Source organism: Rhea pennata, chromosome 1, assembly GCF_028389875.1.
Source record: "Rhea pennata isolate bPtePen1 chromosome 1, bPtePen1.pri, whole genome shotgun sequence".
NCBI lineage: Eukaryota > Metazoa > Chordata > Aves > Rheiformes > Rheidae > Rhea > Rhea pennata.
The window spans coordinates 10,509,183-10,537,006 of record NC_084663.1 but is presented as its reverse complement, the minus strand read 5'-3'; the positions used below and the strand labels follow the sequence as shown (position 1 = coordinate 10,537,006).

The window sequence follows — 27,824 nt, the reverse complement described above, 5'->3', positions numbered from 1 at the left end:
CCAACAGAAGTAGAAAACTTTATGCAAGTTTATTGAAGGATGCGGTTGTCTTGCACCATCCAAATGACAAATTATCTTACATCATCACAATTCTGAATGCACAGAAGTCCACATGACAGGATGCTTTTAACAAACCATATGTAGAATGTTATTTTGCTATCACGTTAAACTCTATATGGTTCTAACATACAATATGTACTTAATGGACACACTGTTTCCATATAAACATAGCTCTAAAATGGTGCATCAGGAGACGGAATTACCAGCTCTTGAATTCTATAATGACATTTCATGCAAATAAACTACTAGAATTTTTCAGAGGATTTGTGAATTATTTTTCCAAATCCCAACAAAAACTATTGCAAATAAGTTCAATGACTCACAGTCACTGAAGAATAGTCCACACAGATACTGATGGAGGGATGATAGGGCATGTATTATGTATGGAATAGTATATAGTCTCTTTAGAAAAGTAAGATATCAACAACAAAAAAAAGGAAAATGCACAAGCAAACCAAAAGGAAAGCAAATCAACAACAATGCAGTGAGCATGCTAAAATAGCTTAACACCATCCAGACAACTGCTGTTAAGGTAAAATAAAAAATATCAAATAAAACAAATCAAGCCCCCAAAAGGTAGATACACAGAAGATGCACCAAGGAAAAGAAAGAAGAACAAGTCTTTGCGGTATAATAAAAATTAGACACATGCATAGAAATGAGGATTTGCATTGTGATAGTAAGATATCAGTCTGAGGCCTAATTTACCTTCACTGTCTGACATGGCATGCTGGAAGTCATCCATGATGAAGGCTATATCTCGATCATAGCCTCGAGTCCGTGACTCCTCCCTCATATGTTGCTGGACCTCTGGTAATGAATGGCTTGATCCAAACTGGTCCCTGGTATCTGCAGATATTGGTGGTAAGGGTCCAGCTGCTGCTCTTGCCATTCCCATTGGCTGACCAACGGGACTCAGTGGGCTTTCTTCTTCTGAGTTCTGTGCTACTATCGGGATCCTTCCCCTGCTTTGGCTAATAGGCAAACTTGTAGGTTTAGTTCTTCCAGAAGGTGCTGCATGACTAAAGGAAACATCTAGGGGTTCAGCTTCTTGGGCTTTCAGTCTTAAAGAAGAACTGGAAGAATCCCTTTTTAATGATAAATCAAGTCCATAAACTGAGGATGGTCTAGACGAGGGCCTAGATCTACTACCACTGCTATAAGATTTGTCAGCTTCATCTTGTAATGTGGATCTCATTGTTGGACCTAGTGAAGTCCCAAGACTTGCTCCAATGGATGAAGTCAATGTTGGTCCCATATATTTCTGCTGATCAGTGATATTTTTTCTAAGGCCAAAAGTGATATCATCCTGAAGAAGCCTTGCCCTAGTAGTAATTCCACCAAGTGATGAAGTACTAGAAGTCATATAGCTTGAATAATCAGGCTCAAGGTCTCTACTTTCTTGGATAGGTGAAAACTTAGTTAGTTTGGGGTCTATCAAAGCTTTCTTGTGCTTTGACTGCTTCTGGTAAAGGAGGGCTGCTGGGAGCTGCTTAGCAGCCTGTTTCTCAAGGGTAAGTCTACCTATGCTATATTTCTCAGATTTGGGAAAATGCCTGTAGCTGCTGTCTGCATGGTAATATTGTGACAGGCCAGCAAGGTGATCAAGACTTTCTGCACCTCTACGGAACTCTTGTTTTATCTGATGTTTGAGAAGTTTGAGCTCATAAGGGTCCTCCATTGGGTCTTCATCAGCTTTAACATAGGAATGTAACCGAGAAGAAGTCTGCAATGGTGCTAGAAAGTCTGACACTTCTTGTGCTCTCCTGGCCTCTGTTGTGCGAAGTAATCGATCTGTTTTGGTCAGATCTTTTTCGTGGAGGCTAAAAGTGGAACCAAGTGCTCCTGTTCCTTTAGTAAGTTCTCCAATATCATCAATCAGTACATAATTTCGTGGTGTATGGTGGTGGTCTATATCTGCATAGAATGAATCTGCAGATATGCTTGATATTGGACTGCTTGCCATACTGTTTCTCTCATCTAGTCCCATCCTTAAGTCCAAGGTAGTGTACTTACTACCCAGTTGAGAAACTGCATAATTATTGTCAGTTGAAACTGGAGCTATCATGAGAGGCTGATTTCGAATCACATCATAGTTTGTTGTTATCTTTGGCTCCAGATATAATGCAGTTTGCCTTGGCTTTGGTTGTATCACCATCATCTGTGATGGGAGTTGGTATGATGGCTGCTGAGTTGGTGGAGGTTGAGCCTGTGGAGTATATGACATAGTAGCTCCTGTTTGGAAAGCTGTCTGAGTTTGATAAGGTGAAACCTGCTGGTGATATAAAGGCTGCTGTTGTTGGTAATGTGATTGTTGTGTAAATTGAGTTGGTGCTTGGGTAGGCAGGGCAGGAGATGAATACTGATATTGAGCATAGGGACTTGTGGCAGGGGCAAACTGTGTTTCTGGCTGGGTTTGTGGTGGCATAAATTGATTAAATTCTGTCTGGGGTGCAGTACGTGGTCTTTCCAAGCCATGCTGAGTTTCTATCCTGGTTGACCTGGTATTATTAACTTCACTGTCTGACATATAATCACGTTCTTCTGCTACTCCTTGGAGATAGGCACGCTCTCTCTTTTCTCTTTCCTTTAATAAGGCTTCTTTCCTCCTATTGATGCCCATTTCCAAGTATCTTAGTTTGGCATCTATCTCTTTTTCCTCCTCATCTAGCTCTGCTTGCTTCTTCCTAAGCTTGGCTGATTCCCGTTCGACCAAATCCAGTTCCCTGTCTATATCCTGAAGAATTTTGGCTCTGGCCATAGTGTTGGTCCGACAAATCCTTCTGCGTGAAACTGACCCCACAGAAGTATAAGGTGACTGGGTTCCTGCTGTTACTTCCTCTGGAGGTGGGTTGGGCAGAGTCCTCTTCACCTTCTTCTGAGTGCCTGACGGAGTTATGCTTGAAGAACTTTTTGTCTGAAATAAAAGAAACAAGATTGAATCACTATTCTGAAGACTTGACCTCTAATAAATCACAAGCTGTTTACAAATTTCTCATGGTATGGCTTTATATTTTAACCACATGCTTTCTCTGATGCAGAGGAGGCTTGTGGTATCTGTGAATAAGCAGCAGCAAATGGCATGAAGAAAATGCTGTAATCTTTTAAAGGTCATGAAGATAAGCTATCTGATCTAAAATAGAAAATGCATTGACTATGACTTTGTTTAGTCTAACATTACAAATTTTATTTTATATACTTGAAATTGAATTGAGAGTGTAAATTTAAAATTTATTTTTATCTCATATAATTACACAAACATACAGTGTCTGTGTGTGTGTGTGTGTGTGTGAGTGCACACATGCTTTGGGGGAGAATATAGACCTACACAACTTATCTCTCTACAACATTTAATAGAAATAATATATAAAATATTATATATATTATATATATATATAAAATCTATACAATATGACCAAAGTCTCTATGCCATACACTGAGCACATATCTAGCATCTATAATGTGCTCTGAAATCCAGTCAACTTTCTGCCTGTCAACATACTTAGTACAACACGTAGTTCTCAGCACCCCCCCCCTTTGCTGTTTTTTACCTTACCTCTGCTGGCACATATATTTTTTTCCAGGAAGATTTTTATATTTTATAAAAATGTTGTCTAGTCTGAGCTTTCCTGAGTCCATCAGTTTCTCTCTTAAATGAAGAGAAAAATGCCAGTTCCAAAGCTACAGTTTAAAACTTTTAAAAGTTAAGCAGTATAAAAATTAGGACTGTAGTTAAGGCAAAATGTCCGTATTTCCTCAAAATTAATAGTCAGAAGGTGATTCACCCTCTTCTACGAGAAGGCTCATGAGTCATTTTCTGGGAGGTGCCTGTCTGTCTCTCTTCATCAGCTAGGGAAGTAAGCAACAGAACTGCCTAGATGTGATCTAAATTGCACCCTAAATTACTAGGGTTTTGAAAGATTCATATTAGCTTTAAAGTAAATTTAGGCTCCCACACAATGTAGGTATACATTAAGAAACAGGACTTGAAAGATTTTGAAACTTTATTCTATATTGTCAATAGTTTCTGATGGGTTTTTGCTTCAGTAATGGATAAAAGACTCGTCCAGGCACATACTCTATAAATAATAATATAAATAAACCTCAGCCATTACAGATTGCAGCCATCTTGATAGCGGAATATAGCAACACTTCAGCAGCGTTTAATAAGGGAGTAAAAAGAATGTTAAATACCAGCTTGATTCTTCTATCTCTGCAGGCACAACAAAAGTATAGCACTTTAGCTAGCATTAACTGTTACTAATTAAAAATGGGATTTCTTCTAAAAGAAACACTACTTCAGACAGACTATAAATCAACAATTAGGATAATTATGGTAAGAAAAAAAAACTGTACTTTCTCCCACTTATCCTAGTACGTTGTCAACAAATTATAAAAGTTTTTAAGAAATGTTGACACCCTTCTTTTGTAGTACCAGTTAGCTAACCTTAGAAAATCACAATAATCAAAGTATTATTTCCCATGAATCTTTAAATAAACATTTAGTATCATTTCAAGTGACATTTAAGCTCATTCATCCGCTTCATCTAAATTTCATTGACTTTTGCATGTTTCAGATTCCAATAAAATTAGTTTAATTTTGTTTTCACCTTCCTGTGGCTATTTCCCAAACCTATGTTGTGCCAACAAATCAAAGAAATTAATTTTCTCTTCCTTAGTGTGTAGTTATATTCAAGGACAAATTAATCATCCACAGTAGGTCTAGTTGCCTATTGATTTACATTGTATATTCAGTCCATTACCACAGTTATATCTCCCTCCCAAACTGAAATAGCATTCACAGATGGTGGAACAGTCACAGATGGTCACTGGTATTGGGGAACAGCTATTAAAAACACACCATTAAAAGGTATGTGATACTTAAAAGAATTATTATTTTGGGACATCAGATATGTTGCTCATGAATAAATCCCAGTGTCAATTTATAAGACATTTTATTGGAGGAAAAAACAGTCTTGTTTCTATCCACACACAAAAAAGCTCAAACTGATAAGACATTGAAGGCAGATGTACCACTTGCTTTTGAAAAAGCAGTGATAGCCTCTAGTTTTCAGTTGCTATTCTCACAAGAGGACAGATGACAGAGCATAGCCTTAATTATTTTTACTTGATATTTATATTTAGATATGAAAAAATAATTATGATATTTTAGTACTTCAATAAATTGTGCTTTGTTTTCTTGTTCCTGGATATTCTCATCATCAGTTACGTTAGCATGCTACCCGGGAACAGAATGGATAGATTTAAGGGATGCTCAACGGCCATGTTTTGGTAGATGATATTAGAATAGTACTTAACCTTAGTTTTTATATTTTGTTTTAATTTGTTAACTAACAAGGTAAAAAGATGAGCTAAGACTTATCTTCACTAAATTCTACTCTTTTTATCAAGAATTAGATGTAAAAAGGACTGAATGGACTGTATAAACCTCTCCTTGTATTTTTGATACTTGCTGCAATACCAATACGCATTAGTTAAGAGACTTGCACTGAGTATTAATTTTTATAAGTCATTTAGATAAAAGGTTGTCAACTCTGTTAAATAGCGTGGTGGCATCAGAATAACTCCTTTGAGATGAACATGCTATTCCTTATGAGTCTTGATACCAGAATACTTTTTCTAACAATTTTTGTCTCCCCTAATGTAATGGCATTGCTGATGAGGCCAATAGAAGTCTGATACATTACAAAAAACAGTCAAGCACTAGGAAATGCTAATATGTTCCATTGCTTCTTATCTGTTTTTAAAAGCTAGTTTATACTGGGGGACTGGATGAATCAGGGGATCCATAATGACTTTGTACCTCTAAACAGTTTGCATGATTCTTATCTAGTCTTTTTTTGAATGTTTTTCATCTCTTCCATTCTCTTCTGAACTGATTTTGTTTGTTCTTGCATCCTCCTTTCTCTGTATTTATCCAGCTATTCTTGGGTATTAGCCTCATTTGCTCAAAGAACTCAGCTATCACCCTTGGGTTTACAACTTCTATATACGTTTTGAATATGTTGGATTTTAGTGGTAAATATACAATCCTTATTATTCTCTGCTCTTATAATATTCCATGATTTAGGATCTTCTGTGACCTGGGGCGCTACACAAGCAAATATAATCTTGTTCCTCTGCCATATTTAGAACTGTCAAATTAGAATTCTTTTTAGCACTGCACCTAAAATTTATGTATAATTTTTGATACAAACGGGGAGAAAATGGAAATAATGGGTATGATATATGTGTGCACAAATCAAGTATAACTGTAATGGCAGCATGCTTATTAGAGCTTGCCACCACTGGATTGTCTGTGAAATAAATACTACCTATATGGTAAGCATTATAATGTTAGATTTCAAGATAATGCCCTAGATGCTATGAAAAAGCAAAGGTAAAGTTAATCATTACTGAAGGCACTCCTCTGCCACAATCCTCTGCGGACTCTGCAGCACAGAGGAAAGCCTGTTCTATGCTCTAGAGAAACAAAATCTCTGCAGTGTAAGATTTTCTTCAGCATCTGAGACTGACTTGCAGTAGATTTGAAATGTTAGCACAAAGTCAGCAGCACTCTAACTACCACGAAAACAATACAAATAATAGTTTTTGGTCTTCAGGTAAGGACTATGTAGTCAATAAACTTGTTCAGCAAACTCAGGTTTAGTAGCAGTTGAAAAGATGCATGCTGATGTCCCAAAATATGTTAAATAATTATTATAGGAATAGATCATTGTATCTAGAAAAAATGTCAAATAGTGGAGGGACACAAATCACTCTTCCATTCTGAAGTGAAATCATTTTAGGTGGGGACTGATGTAGATTAGCAAAGTGGTGATGGAGGGGGAAGGTGAAGCTTTCACTTTAGTTATCTGTGTTCCAACTCCTGCATCTGGGATCTTTCACGTACAAAAAAAATCCCCATATGCAATGTTCCCACACCCCAGGTCCCAATACAAGTTGCAATTGTAATGCAGCAGTTCTACTTATAAAGGGTTGCTATTTGGTGTTACAGCTTTTGGTTAGAAATATAACAATAGGTACATTTATAAATTTCTGTAATTCATTATTTTAAAAACCTGACTGGCTTCAAAGAATCTATGATGATCAATTATCATTGATGAAAGATCTTTTAGTAAATTATTACTATCTTTAAATGTACTTGTAAATGAAACCTAATTCTGAAAGACACACTAACATAGCATATTAATATTAGATTACTGTATTATGAACATGTAATACTCAATTTCCTCTTGTAGGTTGCAGACAACGTTTTGTAGCTTGTCTTGTGCAAAGAAATATTTTCTTGTGATTGTTCTTGTGGCCCCTTCTGGACATCATTTATTACATGATAGCCATTAACCACAGAGAATCAGTCTTGCTGACCCTTGATAACAACCGTTAGAAAAAATATTGAGAACTTTCACTCAGCTGGCTAAGGCTGACAGAGGATCACTTTTATTCCATGAAGAATCACAGAGTGTGGGAACCCCCCTCTATAGCCAACAGATAAAGGGAGGCAGATGAATTCTTCATTGTAAGGAAAATATATTAAAACATGCATTTATAAAAGATAGTCCTATAAGCAGTGTTGAGAATGGAGTAATAAGTGTTGTGAAAAACTTCTAACCATCAGGAAAATCCTATCAGCCAGTGTGCACTGCCTTCCCTCATGTGCCATTGCTGGTGCTGGGAGTACCTAGGGTATGAGTTACATGAACTGAATTTAGCTTTGTATATGGAAGGGAAATACCCTGTTTCATAAGTAATAACTCAGAGGTTTTCTTTAATACAACTCTAGCCTTCTTTTCAGCAAGTATTTTGCTTTGGGGACTGAGCATTCAGGCAGAAAACTAGTTTCTAAATCACTAGGCAGCAGCACTGCAATGCCAATCAGTCTGATTTTCTCATGTTTTTTCACTCCTTTGGAGGTTCTATAGAGATAAATGTCTCTTCTGTTAAAACCAATATACATTTTTAGAAACAGTCTATTCCAAACATTTCAGATTTTTTTTTTTTTTACTTTCATTCATGTCAGTCAGAGCCAATCACACTCCAAATGAACACTTCTGTATTTTCCATCCTCTTGCTCTTTTCATTTCCTCTGTGAAATTGTTTGAAATTCCCATTTTCACTTCAAATGCAAGGGAAGTGCACAGTGCACTTCCTAACAGCTGACATGACAGGATATAGCAACTTCTTTCCTCAGTTAAACACATAAAATCCCATATGCTTCTTTTGATTTTGGGGGGAGAAAGGAGAAATTCAGTGACGATCTGATATGCAAGCCAGATGTGGCCCTTACACAGTGATTTTCAAAGGGCTCTAAACCTATTTTTCATTTGCTATTGTGCATAGGTATAATAGTTGTTCTCAGTCATTTACGTAGAAAAGACAGTTGTACACCAACACTAACCTATTTGTGAGTCACTTGGAATAGGACTGACAACTGCCTGTAGGTCAAATTTTGCATGTAAGTGCAATGTGGTACTTCTTCTCCCATTTGCTCTGGTAAATTGAGGAATAGCAGTTTATATTAGCAAAAATACCTCAGCAGAAAATCAGCTTGTGAGAATAATTAAATCCAGGGTTTTGAAACTTTGATTCCAAATATTATAACCTGAACAATATTCCATATGTGTGCATTTAACTCATTTTAGAGAACATAAACATTATTTACAATGCTATGTTTTCACTTCCTCATTTCATATTTATAAACAATATCTATATTGTTTGCTTTTTCTGCTCCCTGAAGAGGCGGTAGTCTCTTTACCAATTCCCCTGGCATGATCGAATACCGTCTGTGAAGTTTTTTCTTCTGTAGTCATATAAAATGGTAACATTTCTCACTGTCTTGTACACTATCTTCAAAGCTCACCTGAAAACAACTATTTTCTCTCTTAGTTTCCATTTCTTTCCCCCTCTGTTATTCTTTAGTATTTATCTCTGTAATTGCGTTACTTATCTTTGAAAATAGCCCTGAGATATATGATCATATGAGAAATGCACTGTCCAATTATAATTAATGTACATGGAATCATATGTATCTCTGTTATGTACAATGGGGAAAAAATCCTCTGGCAAACTGATTGAAACAGCACGATGGACATCTGTCAAGCTAATAGAAAGACTCAAATTGTCAGACCTGAGCACTGTTCTGCATCAAAATGTCTGTACCAAATGGAGTAAATACATTTTTCTCACTATTCAGTCTCTAAAGAAGAAAAAAAAAGGGGGGGAGGGGCAGGGAAGGGGAAGAAGGACACATAAAGTAACCTTGTCCTAAAAACAGAGAAGACCACGATCAGAATTTCTGCTCTGAACGACAAATGCAGATTTCACACTTTGCTATTGAGGGCTTGAAAATGTCACAGGATATTTATATAAAAGTGCTATGTAGGAGACACCTAATGATGCAACATTGTATTTATATGCTCTGTATTGAAATGATTTTTCACTGATAAATAGCCGTACGTATTTTATTTGTATATCTCAGTATATACAATCATGTATACTACCATGAAACTCCACAGAAAGACAATACTATTCTCCCACTGCCACACTACTAACATTATTTATAGTACCAACCCTAGTTCCTACTCTAAATGCTATAGTACTATAACCCTAGTCCACGTCTGAAGCCTGAATGTAAAAAGAATTCAGAATATTTTTTTGTCTGTGAATTAAACTCTCCCTATCTGCAAATTATTTGTGAATTTTCAGAAGATAGTCTATTTTTTTCTTATAAATAACAGTAACAAAAACTGAGGATTTGAATAAATTACTTTATCTAGATGATACCCTCCCCCTGACTCATGAAAGTTTCTGAAGAATATTCTGCTTAGATAAGGCATAAGATTATGAAAGCAGAGGATAAGGTATATGAAACTCTATGAACTGCATGACAGCAAGCTTGGAGTAAAGCAAGATTCACTTTCTCCAGATATCTGGAGAAACAGCAATGACAAAACTAGAATTGCTGTGCCATAAATGTTTGACAAGATAATAAAAAAAAAGGGGGGGGGGGAGGGCTGTTGAGTTCTGTGGACTATATACTCCACTATAACATAGCATACTACACTATAGCATTATTAATGTTTCTTAATCAGTCTTCACTTTTTCCCTCTCATTCTTTCAAAGAGGAAGTCAAAGAGGCATTTTAAATGAGGAATAGAGAACTTCCCAGTCTAACTTGTGAATAGCTGTCAAAAGCTCTGTGAAGCAAATGGACCATTTGATGCCTGGGCTGGATTAAGATGCAAATGCAGCCTGCACATGATGACTAATGTCTCCAGTACATGGTGTTTTCTGGGTTAAGCAATGACACAGAACTAACTGCTCCTTAGTAGCAGGTTCTGATACAAGGGCTATGTGATTCTGCCATTGGTAATTCAAAACAGTTATGCTAAAAGCACTGAGACTTACTTCAGTTTTATTAGAGGATATTGTATTAAAGGATGAATTACTAAATGCAGAAGTAGTTGAGCATGAAGGTTTTTGTGGCTGTAGAAGACATATTAGTCATCTTACCCATCTTGGAATGACGAAGTTCTTGGAATAAATCTTTGTGCGAACAATTCAACATGCTTAGCACACGATTGTTCACTCATAGTAAGTAGTCAAATATCTCCTTATCACGTAATATACAAATTGTTGTATGCTATTCCCCAGAGTCAGAATAATGAGCTTTAATTGAAACTCAGATCTCACAGAATTAGAGGGCTGGAAGGGACCTCTGCATACCATCTAGTCCAACCCCACTCTGCTCAAGCAGGGTCATCTGCAGAATGCTGCCCAAGACTCTACCCAGATAGCTTTTGAGTATCTTCAAGGATGGAAAATCCACAACGTCCCTGGACAACTTGCTCCAGTGCTCAGTCACCTTATGGAAAATTTTACTGGTCTATAAAAAGTCTTTTCCCAGGCAATAAGAACATACTTTAAAATCTCTTTCTTTGCAGTCTAACTGAGAATCCTGGCCAGAGAACACTGGTGAGAAAATTCAGAACAGTTTATACTTTTCAGTAGTATATGTATATGCTGAACTAACACCATCTGTGTTCGACTGATATTAAAACTACTTTGCAAACTTTCAGTTATAACTGAAAAAAGATCTCTCTCTCTCTGAAAGAGAGAAAGTTTTAATCTTATTTTACAGGAAAACAAACAAACAAACAAGAGGGTGTAAGAAAATCTTGTCTTTTTCTGCCTCTTAGTTACTGGCTTCCTTCAAAGAATGGTGGCTAAGAAGACTTTACATGCTGCCTCACAGTCCTTGTTTATTCACTAAAGTGAGGATCCATCTGACCAAACATACAAATCTAATCTGAGATAGCCCTCTAGGTTAATGATTTGAAAGAGACAGATCTTTAAAGGTGCAATTTGATGCACCTGAAGATCACATCTGTTTCTCTTACTGATTGCAGATCCAGCCTCATGTAACGAAAGTGTCCATGTCGCAAATGTTTCAGGATAGATGAGGTCAATCCCCACTCCTAGCAGCTGCAGCAGCTTGAATTCCAGCTGCCGGCTCCTCACGCAGGAGCTCCTTTGTAGCAGTGTTTTAATCTTTTTTCCATGCAGGAATCTCACCACCTCTGCAGTTCTTCAGAAATGCTGCCTCTCCTCAACAATCAAGGATTCTTGGCTCTGCTCAGGTTCATTGTTCGGGCAGTATCTACTCTATTCCGACCTTCACTCATGATGCTTTGCTTCCCTGGACTAAGATTAAAGGTGGCAGAGTGAGCAGAGCCCTGACTGACCTCTTTTTCTAAAATACAGTTCTATCTGGGGAACAATGGTCATGTAACTATTGTTGTAAAGCACAGGTTTGACAAACTCACCAAGTGCTTAACTGCGTAATGCAGACCTTTCTACAAGCATCCCAGCTAAGCCTCATCTTTGCCTTTTGGCTTAGCACTGTGTACTATCCATGCTGCTGTGTACCTGCAATACAGCTCATTACCAGCATCAAATTTCCTTCTCCTCTTTCTAAAAATGCCTTAAAATGTATCAAAACACTTTCTGTTTAAGAAAAAACAATTTCTTACTCTACTTTGTTATCACAGATAGTCCCATATGGCTTTTCAGATTCTATATTGACCAACAGTCCTTCATAGTGGTGTCAAAATGTCCAGCACTGCACAGCAGTAATTAAACAACAGCTCTACAGCCAGTTTAGACATAACAACTTGATAAACTTATGTTATATGAGAAGTTAAAGACTATTCCAGCTAGCCAAAGATCTTATTCCAAAGATGTATGTTCATACTGTCTAACTCTAAACCATAGATTAAATAAGGAATTTCAGAAGACTAACAGACATGAGTTTTCCAAACCTGTGCTAGGTGCCCTGACAGGACCCTGAGACAACCAGGACTTTGTGGTGAACTGCTTAGGCTTTTTCTTTATAGAAAGCACACAAAAAATGCTCAATAGGGCTTTTAAACTCAGATGTAAGATTTTATCTGAATGGATACAGGTAACATTTTTAAACAGATTTAGGCAAGGCTGAATGGAAACAAAAGGGGGTTTATAAAACTTTCCTTGCCCATTGAGCCCTTGCTTTCAAACTTGACTACATTCCAACAACTCAAAAGCTTTCTGGTCTGCAGCGTGTTCTGCAGAGTGCCTTCCGGCTCAACAGGACGAATCGCTTTTTCCATCAGCTTAGGTTATGAACCTGTTTCTTTCGCTTTTCAGCAATTCCTCAATGTCTCCCTGAATTTCTGTGACTTTTTTATTTTCCCCTCTCTCCACTCACCTTTCTTTGAAGTATGGAAATTTCTCCCCTTAAAATATGCTCAGTAGCTCTCAGGGCAGGAGCAATCTCTCTCTCTCTCCCTCCCTCCCTCTCTCTCTCTCTCTCCAGAAGCTTCCAGCCAACTTAATCCTCTCCCTCTTTAAACAAAAGTAACAGAACCGACAACACGCAGAACAGATAGTCTGTCACAGATGGCTAAACTTAGGAACTGTGGAAACTACTCTGGATGTACAGATTTTCTTTTTTTCTTTTCTCTCTCTCACTTTTTTTTTTTTTTTTTTTTTTTTTCGGTAGGCAAAGTTTCCTAGCCAGATCCTGTACTAGACAGACCTATATTCCTGTTTTTATTCTGGTACAAGAATGGCTTTTCCAATGTGATGTAAACACATTTCCAAGTGATGCAAGTTAAAACAAAACCAAGCTAAATCTCCCTCTTCCCCCCCCCCCCCCGCCAAACCTCCAGAAAGCCTTCCTTTCAAAGAGGTCAAAGAAAACATAAATAGTTGAAAAAATGTGTACACAAATTTGCTATATTGATACAAACGAAAACATCTTTTATGGAATAAAAGAAAAAGCCTTCACTATGTTATCTGTCTAAATTCATACCTCTTTTCAAACTCACTCAGTGATATTACACTGAATTTAATCCATGGATCCAGAAGTGGCATAAGTATCATCTTTTGATAATATTTAAAACCAGACTGGACCAGCTCTTCACCAAATAAATTCAGTAAAGACCCTCAACTCTTGATTAACATAACTGCGAATAAAACTAGGAGAAAGTCATTACTTTAAGAACAGCCTCCATCTTTTTTTAAAAGATAGAGATTTAAATAAATGATTTTATATCTGATTTTTAGAAATTTTTATATATGTCCATTGTTTACATAATTCACCCTGAAATCAAGATTAATTTTCATAAAAGTAAGTGATCCACTCCTGGAGCAAGTGAATCAGATTACAGCCTTACAGTCAATGTGATATTCAATCAAACTTTGTAGGGTTAGAGAAGAAGACAGCAGTAACCTTTAATTTATTTTCTTTCTACTATTTTAATATAAATTATACTATTTTAGTACCATAACCTTCCTCTTTCTATTTCTGCTTACTGTGACAAGCAGGACAGGAAAAAAGAAATGTGGCAAGCTTCCTTTTAAACAATAATGAATTTAAAAAATAAAGAAAAGGCAGGAGAAAAACAGACATTAATGTGAAAGATCTTCTATTTACAGTTTCTAATCATACAGTTGAAAGTAAGAAAATGAGAACCAACACTTAAAAAAAAATCCGATCTATCACGATACCATATAGAAATGAAAATTTCAAGGTTGACTTTGAATCTTGCATATAATTTCATGGTAAATAAAAAATGAAAAAAATTCTTTTTCTTTCCCATCTTCAGAGCTCCTATTATGCTTGTTTTGAACTGTTCTCTTTGCTTGCCATGGCCACAACTTAAAATAGGAATTCAAATTCAAATTTAAAATTACAGTCATTTGTGTAAGATTACTTTTATAAAATAACACTTTGCATAGACTGTCATGCTGCAGACAGTTCAAAATGGTAATGGAATATTACAGAAATTGAATGGAAATACTGGAATGGAAATGAAATAATGGAATATTATGGAAATTAAGAGTAAAACATGCTCTTGGCATTCTTGACCCTTGTCATATAAGGTCATGCTTTGTGGAAAAAAGACTGTAAAATATCACTTTTTATATATTGGCCTTTTTTTTCTGAAAGTATTCAGATGAGATATCAGCAATGTTTGTTCATAATTAAAAGTCCTGGTTGGCTCCTTTTCTTTGCTATTTTTATATGTTGTTCTTATGGCTACAAAATTTATAGTGACACCAATGAGTCTGAAGCTGTTCTTACTTATACAGAGCAAATATAGAGTAAATCAGGAGTTTACAAAAAAAAAAAGAAATCAAACTCTGAATGTAAAAAGTTACTCAAAAGCACATTCTAGCCCAGAGGAAGAAAAGAGGTTGAAGAACTAGCCCAAAGTGTCCAAAATAAAGGTAGCTACTGAATGTACTAGTGACATTTTAACTTCACCTAGAATCATACTTTATGTCAATTTTGTTCAGTGCAGCTTGGGTCCAGATGTATTCATGGAAGCTCAAATGGCTGGTTTGAAGTCTCAAATAGTTCTGTCTTCAGCGTGCCCCATAGGAGCCCAAGGCACAGTGTATCAATACATCTTCTGACAAGAGCTGTGCAAGCAATGTCAATGCTTATGAATTGAAAGCAGACTTGTCAGATGCAAATGTCATTTCTCAAACATGTGCTACCTACCGACTCAGAAGAAAATATTGTAGTACACTTGTGTGTATGTTTGTGTGTGTATATATGTGCGTGCACACACATCTGCACATGTATAACACAACAGAGGTTTATAAAACAGTACTGTACAAAACAAGAATAATAAATGCTATTCATTATCAAGATAACACTAACAAGAAGAGAATATTTGTTACTTAATATTTAGTTTGAAAGCAGAAATAACTGGCTGATCAGAAACAGGTTCTTCTAAACCTTCCTGAACCTTCAGTTCACTGTGCTGCCACTACATGTCGCTACGAAGACCAACCTCAGTAAGGTTTATAAAATTCCAGTGGGGATTTCCCACACTATCCTCAAGGTAAGAACCACTTCTGGAAAGAGGACTTGGTTTCTAACAGGGGAGTAAATCAAGGGTTGGAAAGACAAGAAGCACAGAACTTAGGCTACTGGTTTCTGAAAGTAGTAGACTATAAAGGTAAAAGTTTAGTAGTATTATATAGCTGAGGGAAAAACTAAATGGCTGGGTATTTGATGTGGACAAATAGTGTTGCTCCTCAGTTCTGCTATATTAAAACTATTGGTGAAAAATTTTTGTTTCAATTTTTATCAATTTTTATCAAAATGGATAAATCCATTTTTCTGGAAATCCTAAGACTATTTAAGCTTTTAAGAGCATCTAGGTCTAAATGATATACTTAGTAACATTATTTTTTATTTCCTACTTTGCAAAGTATGAATATATTTAGCATTTATTTAAGGCAATCACAACAATTGCTTAGCAGAAATTTTTTTGACCCTAAGCCAGAATTAATGCTTAAAGGGCCTCAACTTAACAAGCATTCATTTATTTCCCTCTGAGCTGAGACTGACAAAAGGTTGTTGTTTAGTGTCAATCATGCACTGGTTTTAGAGCTTTCGAAAGACCAGGATAGAGATCACCAACTCATTTCCCACAATGAAGATTATTGTTAATAATATTTCATTTCTAAATCATCTAGGCAGGAACCTGATGGTTTTCACAGGATTTTCAGATGACAGCATTTATGTGTGCCCATAAACAAGATTAAAGAACTAATAAGTGATACTTATATCTCTCTTTTGGAATCTGAACGCACAGTAATTGTTCTAGTACATCACTGTACACATAATAGGAGCCAGGCTGGCTGAATAGTGATGAAGATTATCTCAACTGATATATCACTGATATCATTTACTTCACAACGCATTATCTATGAGCTCTGTGTATTTGTGTATAATTCTTTATCATATTGTTTGAACATCAGCTTACACATAAATGCTAAGTACTGAAATTATACTGAAACATTTTTATCTGCGCTTCCCTCTTTCTGGAAACATTAAATGACTTTGTATCTGATCCTGGCCTAAGATTGTAACCTAATTTGCTTTTCTACCACAATTGCAATTCCTTCTTATAGTCTTTTACAAATTATTTTCATGAAATATAACAACTGCAATACTATAATATAATGATAGCTTCAGAAACATAAAATAACTAAAAATTAGAAAGAGGAAAACATATCCATTGTATTTTAGCTAATGTTTGCCTATTTTTAGAACATTCAAAACTCAGGACCAAGTCATAAGGAACCCATTTGCACAAGGGTCTTCTACAAAAAGCAAACCTTGAGCTCTTTGTAAGACTTTAAAAAAATGACTGAGGATGAGAGAGAAGGTGATATCATTACTTTCTCACATGCTCACAGATCTGGGACAGAGCATAAGATCAATCTGTTCTATCCAAGAGAAATTTCCTCAACAGCTAGGCTCATGAAGCCCAAAACAGTTATCCTATGCAGCAATTCTGAAAGAACACAGAAAAAATACTGTGAGTCATATAAAATCTACGTCTTGTCAAAAATCTTATGTCAAAAAATCTTGTGTTTTTATGTAAAAAGTATGAGGGTCTTTTTGTTTAATTTTCCTGCTTACCCCAGGAAGGGTAGGAACTCAGTGATCCAAGTGATTTGAAACCCACCTACTTATTTGAAACCCACTCTACTGCCCACTTCAGAATCATGTAATATGAGAAAATCTCTGCTGCAGAGAGCTTTCAAAAAAAAAAAAAAAAAAAAAAAAAAGACAAACAAAATATATGTCTATACAAGCAGACTCACACACTCTTTTCACCTGTATTGCAAGTTATGAAACTACACTTTTGGTTTACAAGCTTGAGATAAATTTCTTCCAGTAAGTTCTACTGATAATAATTCTGCAGAAACAGTTATATACCTTCAGAATAAAGCTCATTCTATCTAAGCTTCAATGTTTGTAAATCACACACAATTGCTATTAGTTAAAGGTTACTTCTGGCTATTGAATCCTTGCAACCTATAGCTGTAGTTTCTAGCTGCTACATCATAAAGAATAGTAATTTTTAAAATGACAAGCAAAATATTTTATCAGTAGCGGCAGTAACAGATTCAGCTATGCAGATTAAAGAAAGGACAAACCTATGAAAGGGAGATGCTGAAGAAAACACCTATTTGCATAATATATATTAACTGAATTATTGAAAAAGGGTTCATCTGTGCAAAAATAAGTCTCCTTCATTTGCTTCCAAGGTCAAAATGATACACAACATTTTTCAATGTAAGTGTTGGCCACAGAGCTTAAAACTCTCTGAGAGCCCTTTTCATGGCCCCTGGCTCTATGAGAAATAAAAGTATCTTAGAAGAGAATATAGACAGTGTAATGATAGTGATCTCTTATTGATATAATAAATTTAGACAAATCCGTTCCTGACTTCTTGCATTGTCTGCTTTCTCTAGGTGTTTTATTGCTCCTCTTCCTGTCATCAATACTTGTCATGTGTCCAACTGTGAAAACCTGTTCCCTACTCTGATAGTACATGTTTAATTATTCAGGTGATGTGGGCTTTCCACTTCACTTGGAGACCAGGAAAGGAACTGAGTGAATATTGATGAAGCAGCACATCCAGAACAAGGACAGGCACCCCGTTCTTCAGATCGGAGCAACAGGGAAAGAGAGGCTCTCAAAGAAATGAGTCTTTGCAGCATGGGAGTTCAAAAGGTCCTCAAACTACACGGGTTCAGAGAATTAAAAATGAAAGCTCTTTGAGTAAGGTCAGTATGCGGGATGAGAAGGAACTTCCTTACAATACCTAGGAGCAATACTACTGTTGTAGTGTGGAGAATAAATGAGGAGAAAGGTCAAGTTCAAACTAGGACCCTAATATTAAAGACAGAAATCAATATACCAGCCACACAGCACTGGAAGCTACCACGACAAATAAAATAGCACGTATTGGAAAAAACACTGTTTGTCCAATACCTAAGGCTTTTTACCTGATTAGATTGTTGAAAATTGAAACAACAATAAATAATGTTATTGACAAGAGTAATAGTAACTGGAAAATAATGTTTTGAGAAGGCCTGTTACATCCTATCTCCAGTCTGTGTAAATGGACTGTAAACAAGATGAGAAGATTCATGTCACATGTAATGGTTCTAATGTCCAGGGAAATCCTAAAACCATAAGAAATTTGAGAAGTGTAAAAACCTCATAAGAATATGCTCATTTAGGAGAAATATGTTTAGATTTCAAAGTAAATTGCTTCCTATATGAAAACTAAGTACAGGACACACACACACGCACACACACACACAAACACACACACACACACACACACACACACAAAAAAAAAAAAAAAAAAAAGTTTGCTGAAAACGAAGCAGCAGGTTTTGTCTTGGATCAAAATTTTCTTGCTTTCAAGAGAGTGTAGTGTCAGACTATTGACTAGACCTATCCCTAAGGAAAACAGAGAGAGTGGGAAGAGGATCTCTTCAGTAAAAGAAGATTTAACATAAAGAAATAAGAGTAAATAAGGAAAACAAAGCGACTAAGCTTGATATTATATATAAAAAAAAAAAAAAACTTTTAGCAAGACTTTTTGAAATAGTCTCCCTGGGAAGAAAATACTTTTAACTCAAAAAAGGAGAAAGTAAGTCTGGAAAAAAACGAAATAATCTTGCACTAGACTGAGGAGGAAAAAAAAAATCAAAAGCAAAAACCCCCAGAGTACTAACTTGCATTTTTTTCCTATTTAAAGATTAATAAAATACATTTTCCTGATGATGTATTTTTCCTTATTTTGTTTCTTCTTAATATTTTCTATGGATACTCCACATTTAATAAATCCTTTTCTCAGTTTATTGCATCATTACAAGATTTGTATCATTTGCCACTTCAGTTTTTAACCATCAGTACTTAATTGTATCAAAATAAAGTTAATGAATAAAGTTAATATTCATCAAAAAGTTAACAAATTTCCACCTTGAAACATAGTAGAAGAATAAAATAACTCAAGAGAAAGCTGAAAAGCACTTTGTACTTAAATCTAAAACACATGCAACACTGAGAAATGTTTGTATTTAAGTCATTCAGACAGAGAACAGACTGGAGAGTTTCTTGGTGAAATCAGTAACATTAAATCTCACGTGAGCTTTGTCACTATGTTCTGCTCTTGAAAGTGTTTGTTTTTTTCAGTCATATATACATTATGACTTAGTATACAGCAATGGCTCTTTCTCAGTTCACTAAATTTCCAAACTAAGCTCAAACTCTTAATGTTCTGAATTGCAGGAAAAACTATTTCCAGTGCATTTCTTAAAAGATCTTTTACAAGAGATCTTTCTTGTTCCATCTTATTTCATAACTCATTCCTCATTCCAATGTCCATGCAACACTATGTATCAATATAGGTAAGGTATATGCACAAAGTAGCTAGACACTAATAAAAATAAAATTACAAACCTGATGCAAGAGGAGCCTTCTGCAGTCTCAACTATTCTATTAATATCTCCAGTTTGATACACAGCATTCAGAGTTCCTCCATATATTGAGTCCCTACTGAGCTTGGAAGCAAATGGAGCTGACGGTTATTGCCTGTCACTTCCCACCACTTACTTTATTGACTACATTGTCAATATTTCTAGAATGAGCCAACCGGAAATTCTTCCCCATTAGTAAAAATATATTTTTTCAGTATTTTCAATAAGATGAAAAGTTAAAAAAAAAAACCCTCTCTCTCTCTCTCTATATATATATATATATACACACACATATATATGTATGTATGTATGTATTTTAAATCTGATCAGGAAAAAAATGTGTTTCAGAAGAATCACTGTCCAATTTTCCAGCTGGCAGGCTACCAGAGGCTAATTTTCACTTTTGCTCCATAGACAGCTGGCAAGTTACCATTTTATTTTTTTTTTCAGCTATACAGAATTTTTTTCTTTTGTTTTTTGCATGTGCAAACTTAAGTTTTTCCACCAGAAAATTCAGATTTAATGAAAAGGAAATTCTGATAGCGCTAATTATTTAAAAGTATTATCATCTAAATGGACTTTCTTCCCTGTTCACCACATTCTATCAATGCTAGGATTCCATTTTTGATAATAGTCAAAATAGAGAACTTCTGCTTCCAAGAAGGTGAATACTCCTCCCTTTCTTTAGTGGAAATAGTGGAATAATCAGCTCAGAAGACAAATTTTATTCTAATTTCCTCAGGGCATGATCCAGGGCTCACTGAATTAATACAGCATACCATTAATGAATTAATATAGTGTACCATTAACTCCAGGGAGCTACTTAGTTACTGTCTCCTACAACAATCTCTGAGCTCTGAGCACAAACTGCAGGCTTGAAATGTCAGTGGCAAGGCTCAGATCTGAACTTAAGCCGTTATTCTTTGATGAGCTCTTGGGCTTTTTATTCATGGCTAAATAATGAGGAAATGGAAATAAAGATAAAAATGGGTCCTCTACCTCAGTTATGGTGTTCTCAGACAAGCTATGTTCAAACAAGCTCATACAAGTTCAAACAAGAACATAAGGACACAGATCAGCCTACACTATTGATGAAAAAAGACTGACTTTTACTGCCTAAAGAAATATCTGGAGGCATTACTATTAAACTCTCTATCTTACTATATCACTGATCAAATGAGCAAAGGACAAAATCAGTGATTCCTCTCCATTCTTCATAGAAGCCTAAGATATTTCAGCTGTGGATTACAGCTCTGGTATCATAAAAGGAATATCAATATGATGTAAGAGATTAACCCAGACAGTAACATTCCTGGAAAAAAAGTCATTGGTTTCAACTTAACTCAGACAAGAAATTGCCGTTAATTTCACTGTTACCATCTTACATCATTTATATACAATAAGAACAAAAACATGAGCAAGAACACAACCATAAACTTAAGAAGTAAATATCACTTACAAACCACCTTACGATTTCCTGAGGCTTATGTTACTACACTTTATAAATGTTATTCAATTACAGAAAATAAACTCTGAGGCTCAAAATCATCTTCTCTGTACTAGATCTCAATTTTGGATGGGTAAATCCCATTCTGATTCACTCCATCTACCAGTCTATCTTTTTACCTTTGGCAGCTGCTGACTGTCTAAATCCAATCCAAATCTGTTTGTCCAGACTTAGAAAAGTCAGCACAGTTAAATTTCTTATATCACACACATAGAGAAAGCCCTCAGCATTAAATTTGCCTTCAAGGCCTCCTCCATGCTAGTTATTTATTTTCAAAGTCTGTCTTTAATCCTACTCAAGAAGTCCTAATGGCTAGCCCATTTATTCTGTTTGGCATTTACAGTCCTAAACCAGGAAAAAGGCTCGCTAGGCAGTGTAAGACCACAAACACACTCGATGCTTGAGCTGGATTTTGCATTAGCCAACATCTTGAAAAGTGAGTAAGGTGATAATCAAAGCTATACTTTTATGGGAACCACTTAGATTGGATGAAAGAAGGTGTCAGAGAGGAACCAGCTGGGAAACAGAAGTAGAGTTTAGTAAGAAGATTAAAGAGAATCACAGAATCAGAAGATATGGGCAGATGGAGAACGTGAATAGAAATTGAATTGAGACCTGAATTCAGTCTGTACAGCATGTAAAAAGTTCTGGAGGAGGAGAGCCAAAATACAGACTTCCTCTGTAGACTTACAGAGAGACAGGGAGAGGAAGAATTTGAAGAAGGAAATTTCACGCTCTGAATCAAAGTTTCCCAGAGATGTTGAAACGAGCCCTGTGGCAACATTTCAGACTTGTCCCCCTGCTTGGAGTTTCTAAATGGCTGGCCTGGCATGACAGCACTGAGCAGAGTGGCCACGGTCTTGGATCCTCCTTCTGAACACAGGACTGTAAGTACACACCGTGACAGACTTCTCTCTCCAAGCTGACCGATAACAGCACGTAAATCATTCTCCTGAGCTGCTCTGCCAGATACTCTGGAAAAGAGTTTCATTCCTTCTTGGTAAAATAAAACTGGAAAACTGGCACTCCTGGAAATTATTATGACAAACAGAATAGAGAAGCCAAAGACTAAAGACGGAAAGACAAAATTATCCTTTAACGAGTCGCTCTCTCCAGATTGGAGGAGTATTTACAGGTTAGCATCTGAAAGTCTGAATTGGTGTCAATAATGCCAAACTTGTTCTGTAAATAAAAGGTTTGTCTGGTTTGTCTACACAATGATACCCACATGTCAATTGGCTGTCACCTTATAAGCATATGGAGAGAAACTAGAAGCTTCTCTACACAATTATTTTTTCCATAACCCTTCAGTGAAATAAATGAACATTGCTGAATTCATAATTTTTTAAAATTGAGCTTAGGCATCTAGAAAATAACTTACAACCCTAAGTACCCTATTTTGTTGTATAGTACTGATAAAACACACTGGGACTTCAGCAAAAAAATGCATTGTTTTGAATGAGAGAAAAAGCAGGAAACAAGAACATAGGGTGAGAGGCTTAGAGGACATGGCCTCATGATAGGCTTTTTATGTGACTAAAAGTAGTCTTACTCATCTAAAATCCCTCTGCACTCAATGAACAGAAATGGGTGGCATTAGTCACATTTTAAAGGACAAATACAAAGCAGGTTGATAAACTGTTGGAACATTTCTTCCTATAGACTTTAACAAGAGCCTATAGCTGCGAGCTCACATATGATCTTTGACACCATCAGTCTAACACGAAATTTGCTCTTTCCTACCTTCCATACCTTAACTAGGTAGCCTATGTCCCTGGGGCAGTCAAGCAGGAAGCCACACACCACTCTAGGCTTCTAAGGAGAAATGTAAAGGGCGAAAGTAAAACGTGGAGTAAATGCCACCTACAGCTAAGGCTGTAAGGAACAAGATGATAGATGTCATTTAAAGTATTTGATTACGGCCTTACTTTCTTTGTCTTGGTTTCCAGTCTTATTAATGAAGGACTATATCACTGAGGTCACTGAGATTATAGAATGAGTCTCATAAGGTGGTTAACAGTTAATTTATTCAGGCAGTCTGTGACAAATATTGGATGAATACAAAATAACAGCAATGATGTTGATGTTAGTCTAACAAGAATTATGAATGCTAAAGAAAGTTGTATTTAATATTAGAATTCACTAATTCTATTACTCATACCACTCAAGATATTCTCAATTTGGAAGGGAAATTAAACACTTAGGCAATCCCAAAGATTCGGATAATACATTCTCACTAAACTATCTTGACTCTAAACCATTTGTGCTATAGCAGTTAGAATTTTTTTCTTGATAACTACTAAACATCCCATGCCACTCAATCTCTTTTCCTGCCTGCAGGGGACATGGAGAGTGGTTAATAGCTCATTTATCTAGAATAATATATCTAGAATAAGACTGTTACCTTGACTAGCTTTGGTCTTCTCCTTTCTAGAGCAATAAAACCAGATCCTTCAGCCTTTCATCAAAGGTTTTGTTTTCTCTTTTATTCTTTCTCTTTCACTTACCACTAGATTTCTTCAGCCTCTCTAACGCTGAACTAGTGCAGATCAAACTAGAATGTAGTAGTCTAGTCTAAGCCTCACCAATGCTGAGTTGGGTAAAAAGAAATGCTACCTGGACCTTATACACGAGCAAGTTGTTAACTGTTCTAAAGAAGACCGCTGGCTTTTGTGCAAATGCTTCACATTTTGAGTCATATTAAGTCTGAACTTTTGCTATTACATCCAGACATTTTCTGTACTACTATTACCTAAACAATTGCATTTCATACATATCTAAGTTTCTGATTGTTTCTTTACTGTGTACAGCGCCTTTGTCATTCCTGAATTAGATTTTGGGTCATTCAAGGTGGCTCTGTATGGCAAACTTCCTTTCCAAAGTGCTTGGAACCCTTTGTATTTGACTTGATCTGCAAATTATAAAGAAGTGCCTTTTCCAGACTCCAAGTTGCAATTAAAGAAGAGTGTTCATCCCCACTTAAAACTTCCTTCCAGTTTGACCTGAAGTATCTACTTCCAGCAGGCGGATGAAAGGTAAACTGATATTAAAAACGGTAATTGCAAAAATACTACTTTATCAGTAAATAATGTTATGCTGGGAGAGCAATTATTTTAAATAATTTCAGCAAAGGGGACTATTTTGTCAATATTTCATAATATTTGCATTTAATTTTGCAATTCAATATATAAAGGCATAAGCCTACACCTAAGCTCTTAGGTTCATTCACAACTGCAAATACAGCTCTTTACCTTAACAAATTCTCTTTAATATATAATCATCGACTCAGAAAACAAATGTCTGAATGGAAGGATAAGAAGATAAAGAACTGAATGTTGTGACTATGGTATTATGGGGTGTTTCTAGGTTTGCAAAAGTTTCTTAAGAAAAAAAAGTACAATTTAGAAATTTCCAGTATATCATATGATAAAAATCAATTAATCAGAGACAAGTACATCCCTGGAGAAATTATACACTGATGTAAGTTTTTAATGGAGATACAACCCTTTAATTTAGAATTTAAAGTTGATTTGAGCTGATTCCACTTCCACAAAAAGCTTTCAATACTATCACACCTGAACAATTTCTTAAAATCTAAAAAAAAAAAAAAAACCAAAAAAAAAAAAAACAAAAAACACACACACACAAAACACACAAAGAATTTTAAATGCAGTGGTTTATGTTAAAGGAATATTCTTGAAGTTTTAAAATAGAAACTATTTGTAGAAGAAAATTAATCATTCACACATTCGCAGAGTGGAGAATATAGATACATATGGAACACCTTTTCATTGCTCTGATTATCTTTTGTGTTGTATTTAATTATTTCAGATCATAAGATGGATGTACTGAACCCTTTTTCATAACCTTCATATAGGACATATGAGGCATCATTTTTTTTGCCAGTCTTGGATCATTTCCAAGTAACATTTAATCACATTTGGCTGATCAAGATAATATTTTAAGAACTTTGGTAAATATTTAATATTTGAATCAAATGATGGGAAAAAGTGTTGGAATGAAAGCTCATATTTTGTTATGAGATGACGTTTGGGGAAGGTACTAGGTTACTACTTTGTCAAGAAAAATTCCTTGATTTTTTCTAGTTATTGCACATCATTGGTTCCATTTGGAGGGAGGTTCATGCATGTAAAAATAGATTCCTTATGGAGGAAAATAAATTGGAAGCTCCATTCCAAAATGTATATCAAATGTGCCTAAATCCCAATAGAGGAGAAACAGCCCTAGACGATGATTAACCCTTTAGACAGCTTCAAACCACAGACTGAATCTAGTCCAATATAAATCTCTCCAACCACTTAAGTATACCTGTAGAAGCCTTACTATCAGCTGCTTTGATCTACTCATCTGCTTTTATTGTACTGAATGATTTGCTGATGCAGACCCAGGCCTCCTTTCTAAGGAAGTTTTCATATATGCTGGTCTTCTGCTAAACCTTCCTTTTAGAGAATAGATGTCCTTTTTTTCAGTACAATATGACTTTCCTGTGTTAACAGCTGCTCATGAAATAGAACGGAATAAGATGCAAGAAACCAAACTTACTTGGAGAACAAATGACAGAAACTCTCTAATGCATTATTCTTTGATCATCTATCTATTCTTTGATCAATTATACTAGCAGAAATTTTCCTCTCCTGTTTACTCACAGAAAGCAAATTAAAGTATTACTTGGCTTCATAATAGAGGAAAGTCTGAAAACAGACAGTCTGAAAACCAAAACAGAGGTGAAGTGCACCCAAACTTGGTGCACTCCTTGGTGCTCCTCTCTCTTTCTCCATGCTTGCTTGATTCCACTGTATATGTTTATATATCGTGTTTATTATTTTAAAGCAGGGAACATTGTATTGGCCTCTCCTCACACCAAAAATTCAAGGTATTCCTAGAATAGAGAGAATAGAGAGATGTGGGTAGATAATCAAGTCAGCTGGAAATGAGTGGAAAGAGATTATTATGCCTTCATTCTTCTGTCTTTTATGGAAGGAAAAAAATAAAGGATTATTTTGTGGGGGGGATTGGGGGAGATGGAAAAGGGGTTGCTTTTTTGATGTCTAGCTGAGAACTTGCTAAGAAGACAGAATAGTTATCAGTAGGTGAGAAAAGGCCTGTGTGACATAAAGTCCATGTTCTTTGTCAACTCTGTGCCATAAACCTTACGGTTTATAAAGACTGGGAAGGTCCACTCTGAAAAGCAGAAGATGGCAGATCATTCCCTCATTGAATAGCAATGGTGTGAAACCAAATAATGTAAAGGTTACACGAAATTCAGACTGATCCAATTAAATGATTTTTGGAAAATAGTTTTTGTATGATCTATTGACTGAATGTGAGGTAGTCTTTCTGCTTTGAAGATCTGACAGATGGAAAAAAAGATGCCTTATTTGAGTGTTAACAGGGCTTTAAATTATAAATCTTCAAGCAGTTCATGGAAAAAGTGATATTAAATCTAGCTAAAAATGTGTAGGAGAAGATAAGTCCTGTTTTACTGTTTACACAGGGCTTGTTTCTAGATATTAGTGAGATCCTGACTTTTCAACTCAATTTCAACTGAATTTATTTGAAACATAAAAAAAAAAAAAAAAAGAGAGAGAGAGATGTGTTGGGGAATATAAGAATCATTGGCTTTTTCCTCCTGATACTTTGCTCTGTTGCACTGATACTGCTATTAAAAATATCTCTTGAAAGAACCATAATGGAACCATAATCTTTCTGGTAGGAAAGATTAGTTATGAGAACATGAAACAGGAAAGTCCTTTCAAAAGTGATTTAATTGCTAACAGAGCCTAAGCTTTATTAAGAAAATTCATTAATATTTAAGCTTTTAGGTGCTTAAGTCACTTCTGCAAATGCATATAACCTCCTGAAGTATTTAGGATCTGCTGAATATTATATTGATGGAAGGAAGGGAGGAAGAACAACATCCCCTACAATGCCTTTCTACAAGTTATTTGTTGATTTGGTTTGAAAGCACAGGCATGAGGAAGCACCATATGCTTATGTTCATGATGCAGAGATAAGCAGAACCATTGCTCAATGTCCCTACTTCATTTATGGGTGACAGAATGCAAATGATGCATATCTAGCAAATTAATAATCTCTCCCCTTTCTTCAGAAAGAATGAAAGAAGGGTGAGAGGGGGAAAAATGAGCGGCATATAAAGGTTAATGGGATAAAGAAAACCAGGCTCATACATGCCTTGTTGCAGCTAGAATGAGCACAACTGAGCAAGCAAGCATTTGACTGCTGGCATTCAAGTACCAAAGGGACTCAGTGCGTGTGGCTACATTTTCTTTAGATTACTGGCCTGGATTCAATCTGAAAAGATCTCCGGTCCATAAACAATGGAGGAGCCTCATACCTAGCTGCAGGG

The 27,824-nt window shown here is 35.9% G+C and overlaps 1 protein-coding gene across 1 annotated transcript in view; it reads right to left on the bottom strand.

The window, feature by feature from the left end:
* Positions 1-27,824, bottom strand: part of PCLO (piccolo presynaptic cytomatrix protein) — a 364,298-nt gene that overhangs the window by 150,549 nt on the left and 185,925 nt on the right. The window contains exon 7 of the mRNA XM_062597873.1: positions 769-2,977. Coding sequence (XP_062453857.1) covers positions 769-2,977 — 2,209 coding nt within the window. The remainder of the gene's footprint in view (positions 1-768; positions 2,978-27,824) is intronic.